At 57.7% G+C, this 6000-nt stretch overlaps 1 protein-coding gene across 3 annotated transcripts in view; it reads right to left on the reverse strand.

Moving 5' to 3' along the window:
• Positions 1–4415, reverse strand: part of TOX2 (TOX high mobility group box family member 2) — a 136527-nt gene extending 132112 nt beyond the window's left edge. Inside the window, exon 1 of one of the 3 annotated variants that reach the window (XM_045444529.1) lies at positions 4251–4415. In XM_045444529.1, the coding sequence (XP_045300485.1) occupies positions 4251–4349 (99 nt within the window). In that variant the 5' untranslated portion in view covers positions 4350–4415. Of the gene's footprint in view, positions 1–2909; positions 3057–4250 lie in introns of those variants that run through there. The other 2 variants (XM_045444527.1, XM_045444533.1) reach the window with 2 other exon arrangements.
• Between the last annotated feature and the right edge of the window lie 1585 nt (positions 4416–6000).

Here is a 6000-nt window from a genome sequence, read left to right on the forward strand (position 1 = left end):
TGAGGCGGAGACAGCAACCCTGCTTCGTGGATCTTCATCCCAAGGAGACTCCAGTGATTCACTAGCGGAGCTTGTGTTTATCCCCATCAAGATATAAGATGCTGTGCCCAGGGCTGTGTGGGTGGCAAGTTGCATCACTCACCCACCAGCACATACTTCCTGAGTAGTTATGGGTCAGGCACGGTGCCAGGTGCTGGGAGCCCCACAGAAACCTGTACACAAACAACCAAACCACTGCTACATGAAGTGTGGTCACTGGACCGCCCGGCACATCACCCTGGAGTTCACTAGATGTGCAATTCTCACAAAAAGGCTTATGTAAAAATGTTCACAGAGGCTTTATTTACCACAGCCCAACCAGGAAACAAAGCCAAACGTCCATTGGCAGGTAAACAGATAAACCAACTGAGCTGTAGGCATACAATGTAATATTTCTTAGCAATAAAACACAACTCTGGATATACACAACGCAGATGAATCTTGACACTATGTCAAGAAGCTAAAGGAAACCAGATGCAAAACTGTACATGCTGCCCATGAAATTCTAGAACTTAAACATACTTAGTACACTTAAACGGAACTTAAATAAAGCGCTGATAACAGAAATCAGATAAGTCATTTCCTATAAAGGTGGGGATGAAGAATGTAGGCTGGAAAGGAACATAAGGGAACTTTCTGGGGCATGGAAAATGGGCTATATGGGGATTGGGATCATGGTTACATGGGTGTTTACATTTGTCAAAACTCTTGGAACTGTACACTTAAAATTTGCATTTAATTTTATGTCAATCATATCTCAGTAAAAAAAAAAAAAAATGAGCTATAAGTCATGTGCCCTAGGTCACAAAGCCACAGCTGGAGATTTGAACCCAAGTTTGCCCAATTCCAATGGCCTGTTTACACGAGTCTGCCATAGTTGAGTGGGAAGCCCTAAGCAGTGCCTTCAGCCAGGTAAAGTGCCTTGCCAAAATCAGAATGAAGGCACCTCACAGATACCCTAGGAGGATGTCACAATGCACTCCCCACCCCTAAACCACGGCAGAGACTTGAGGGCCACAGAAGTGTCAAGCTGGGAGTCAAGAAACTTAGGCTCAGGCCTCAACTCTGCTCTTCACATGCTATGTAACCTGTGAGTACACTACTCTGTGACTCAGCTGCCCCTTCTGTGAAGCAGGGGAGAAGGAGAGGACCAGTGGTTCCTAACATGGGGCCACAGATCCTGGGAGCCACAGGGCCACAGGCCCCTATGCTCACCAGGCACTGTTATTACATGAAATGAGTAATGTGCCCGCCTCATGTCTGGTGAGCTATTTTTCAAATGCATGCTAATATTGCTGTGATTAATAAAATAACATCTATTTCAAAGCAAAAATGAAACCATAGCAGCTTTTGCCATTATGTATTTTCTCAAACAAAAGATACCAAAAGAACAGCCACTGCTCATGACTTTGGTTTAAAGTGGCTGGAATCTCTGTGTAGAGGATCACTAAGGGGACAGTCACCAAGGGAACAGTCGCCAAGGGCTCTTCCAGGTCATCTGTCCCATGGTTATCAAGCATCACTTGGGCAAAAGCTTGCCCTTGTGTTTCGCAGGCCCAGCTCCCCGTGGAGGCGAGCCTCCTATGTGGACTGTCAGGGCCAAGCCCCCAGTGTGCAGGCTGTGTCCTAGCTCTGCAGCCCAATTCACAGGCTCCAAGTGTGGTCATGGCTGTGCCTTGGGCCTTAGTTTCCCCTCCAGTTCTGATAGTGATCAGCTGTACAAAGGGAGCCCGGGCAGTCCCTCACCATCAGGTCCTGGCCACAATGTGCTCCACCTCCAAACCACCGGCACTAAAGATGACTGCCCACTTGACATCTGCTACCAACAGGCATCTGACCCACCCGAGCTGAGCCAAGTGACTTCCCCGGCCTCATCCTGACACAAGCCTGAAGCCTGAGAAGCAGGGCTCACATCCAAGTACAAGGTCAGACCTTTCTCTCACCTATCTTAGTGGCCCAGCTGCCACCCTCCTTCATCTGGACATGTGCTTAGCTCTGGTCCAGAGGTCCTAGGTCACAGACTTTAGAAACCAGAATCACCCGGCTTCTCATTCCCTGAGCGGTTCTCTCCCTGGCCAGGTTTCACACTGGTTCTTGGTGCTGAGTCAGAGCTTTGTGGAGTTATCCGAATAAAGCTGGGGCCTCAACTAAGTGCCAAAAGGCCCCCCCCTCAGAGGTCCCCCCAAAGGCCCACATATGGGACCACCCCACTCTGGAGGGATTTACAGAAACACCACCCCAGAAAGGAGCACTCCAGGCTAACGGTCATCCACCCATCCCGACTTTGAGGCACAAATCCTGCATCCCCTGAGCACACCCTGAAACCACGGACTGGAACCTTGCCAACTTGATATTCAAAAAAGTAACAAAGCCACGGGCAGAAGACAGACCAACTGTCCCCTCATCCAACGGTGTTCTTCTCCCTCAAGACTCCACTTGCTACTTGTAATCAATTTTCCCTCCATCCGACTGGAAATAGCCCCAGAACAGGCCTTCTCTTAAAGACACCATCCCCCTCTCCCGCTTCTAACTTTGCCAGTCACCGGACAGAAGATAATCACACCCACCTCCCGGGAGACCTCACTTCTCCCCCACCTCGTCCCCACGCCGCCCAGGTCCTGGCGGCCCAGGACCCCACTCCCCCACCCTGGGCGAACTGCGGAGGGCTTTGCCCTGCGACCCTAGAAACCGCTCTCCAGCGCCCGAGGACGCGCTCTGCGAGGCCCAGCCCACAGACCCCGCGGTCCGCGCGGGGCCGCCCCCTACCCGCAGCACCCACACAGCAAGGGGCTCGGTCAGGAGCTCCGGAGGTGTAGGCGGAGGCCGAGACCCCTGGAGGGCAGCCCAGCCGACCACCGACGCGCACTCACCACGCAGCGCCGCGGGGCCCGTGCGTCTGCGGCAGGGCCGCGGGGAGACCCACGCGCGCCGTTCAATCCGGGCTCCGAGTGACGAAAAGCCGCTCCTGGCTCCGGCCCCGGACCAACGCGCCGACCGCCGGACGCACCCACCGTCGGGCCTGCTAACTAAGTTTGAAAGTTCCCTCCCCGGCGAGGGGAGAGACGCGGACGGCGCCGCCGCACCTCAGCGTCCCCGGCCGGCCTCCGCCTGGGCAGCGGGGGTCGCACGCCCCTGGTTCGGGGAACCGGGCACGCGAGCTTCCATCGGGAGGACGCGCCAGGACAGCACAGCGGGGGCCCGGCCGCGGGCTGGGGCGGCCCTCTAGGAAAAGGCCGGGGGTGGGGGCGGCTGGCCGTCACCGCAGGCCCCAGCCTGGGGGCGGGGGGCGGGGGGGGGGGTGAGGACTCCCGCTCACCGTCCCCGGGAAGCGACAGGCCTCGATTGACCACTGTCAACTCGGAATCCCAGGCCCCGCCGGGCGAGTGACGGCCAATTAGTGAACGGACAATTAGTGCGTCTGGGCGCCGGGAAGTTGAAGCCCCGACGCGCGAGTTGGTGACCGGGGTGAGGGCCGGGGCGGCGCGGAGGCCGGGTGTGACCGCGTGTGGCTGTATGGTTCTCGGGTTCACCGTGCATGGGTGGCTGTGCGTGACAGTGCGCGCCCGTGTGAGTCGTGGGGAGTGTGAGCGTGTGACTGTCGGAGCAACTTCTTTGTGTGCCTGTCCCCAGTTGTGGCTGGGTGTGACAGGCGACCGGGGGCATGAATCGGAGTGTGTGGCATCGTGCTGTGTGGATGGGTGACTTGTGTGTGTCTATGTGACAGCGTGCGTGGGCGAGTGACTACATGTCATTGTGTATCAATGACTGTCAGGGTGACTTGCGCGGGACGGTAAGACAGCGTGCAAGTAGGTGCAGGGCTGTCTGTGTGTGCGACAGTAGGTCCCCGTGTGTCAGCCTGGGAATGAGCGTGAGGCTGTCAGGGGGCCGTGGGAGGGCGTGTCACTGTGTCATCGTGTGAGTGGCCGTCGAGGTGACTCCTGCCGGTGAACGGAATAACTCGGGGCCGGAGGGTAACGGCGAACGTATCGGTGTGACCGGCATGTGCCCGTCGGCGGGGCGGATGCGTGCGGGTCCCCCGCGCGCTGGCACCGCCGGCACCTCCCCCCGTGGGTCTCCGACAGTGCCCGGTCCCGAGCCGCCAGGTGTCTCCTGCCCCGCGCTCCAGCCCGGGACGCTCCGGCCGCGGCGCGGGGTCCGAAGGCGCGGGCAGGCCGCGCCCGCCTCGGCGCCCACCCCCGGCCCCCGCCTACCTTGCCGCAGTGGTAATAGTCCAGGTGCGCCAGGCCGGCCGGCTCGGCCCCAGGCCGCGCGCCCACCGCGGGCGCCGAGGGGTACAGGCGGACGTCCATGGCGGGCGCGGCGGCGGCGGCGGCGGCTCCCGCGGGCAGTGCCTGGGCGGGCGGCGGGTGGGAGCCAGTGTGCGAGCGGGTGTGCGAGCGCGGGGGGCGGGCCGGGGGCGGGGCCCGGCGGAGCGCCCCGCCCCCGCCCCGCCCGCGCGCGCTATTGTTCCGGCCTCGGGCGCCGCGGAGGGCCGGGGGCCCGGGCCCAGGGGAGGGGGCCCCCCTCCTTCGGGCCGGGCCGCCGCGGGGTCCCCCGCCTGGCCCTGCACCCCTGGGGGTCCGGGAGGGCTGCGCGCCTGTCCAGACGGCCCTTTCCCGTCCCGCCTTCCGCCACCAAGGGCGAGGGGAGGGAGAAGCCCGGTTGACACCCCTCCCCAGAAGTGGGACACTGCCCACCCTAAATAATTAGGGCGTGGGGGCGGGGAAGGAAGGCGGTGACAGGAACACTTTCGAAGATGGGTGCTGCCTTGCCCGGGGGACCAGGCCCAGCGCCTGCAACTGATCTTAGGATGGCTTCCCTCCTTGTCCCACTGATCCTGAGTCACTGCCATTGGAGGTCTGGGAGTTGCTGCTGTTAAACTCTCACTTTACCTATGAGGAAACTGAGGCAAGGACGGTGACTTCAGTAACGGAGCTCCAAGTGTGTGGGCCCACGGCCCCCAGAGGATCCAGGTCTGAGACAACTGGGAGAAGGCAGAGGACCCTGACCCCTTTCATGATAGTAGAGGGAGGGCCACAGAGATGGCCTAGAAACTGAAGTCCTGAGGAGGGGTCCAGAATTTACCCCTCCACCCCTACCCCAAGGTCTCCTGAGAACAGAAATGGGATGGCTCCCATGGTGGAACAGAAAGGTGAGGGAAGCAGGCTCCTCTCCCACAGAAGAAAAGCTCCCTAACTCTTCACATCACAGGCAGCTGGCCTGTTGCTCCGCCCCTTCTCAACCAAGAATTGTCTACACTAGCAGTCTCTACTCCCTCACCTCTACCGACTGGTGCACTGGTTCCTGGCTCTGACACACTGGGATGCCGGGAGCCAGAAGCGGGTCACAATGATATTGTTGGATGGCAGCTGGACATTTGATGCTATTTGGAGAAAAGTGAGTGAGCCTGTTGCCTGCTCAGGAGACAACTTAGAACAGAGCTCCCAACAGCTTCTTGACCAACAGCTTTGTTGGTCCTGACCATGAGCTGTGACTACTATTTGTAACCACAAAGATCCACTAATACAAGACTGGTGTGGGAAACAGGCTTTCGCTAAAGGTCTGGGAACAACAGAGGGAAATTACTGCTCAGAAAGGAAAAAATCCCAAATAAATTTCAGCAGTCATTGTTTCTAGAAATGCACTGCCATATCTCATCAGAAGGAATTTCCCATTGTCCCCTCTACTTTTTTTTTTTTTTTTTCCATCTGGACATCCAACCGACCCAGCACTCTTTATTGAAAAGATCACCTTTCCTCCCACTTCTCTACAGTGTTAATTTTGTTGTAAATCAAGTCGTCCATATGTGTATGTATTGTTTCTGAATTCTCGAGTCTGTTCCATTAGCCTATTTTTCTCTTCCCGTGCCATTATCACACTGTCTGAATTTCTGTAGCTTTATAATAAGTGCCCCATAGAATAAGTCTACACACTCTTATCTTCAGGACTGCCTTGGCTATT

The sequence above is a fragment of the Leopardus geoffroyi genome, chromosome A3, assembly GCF_018350155.1.
Source record: "Leopardus geoffroyi isolate Oge1 chromosome A3, O.geoffroyi_Oge1_pat1.0, whole genome shotgun sequence".
Taxonomy (NCBI): Eukaryota; Metazoa; Chordata; class Mammalia; order Carnivora; family Felidae; genus Leopardus; species Leopardus geoffroyi.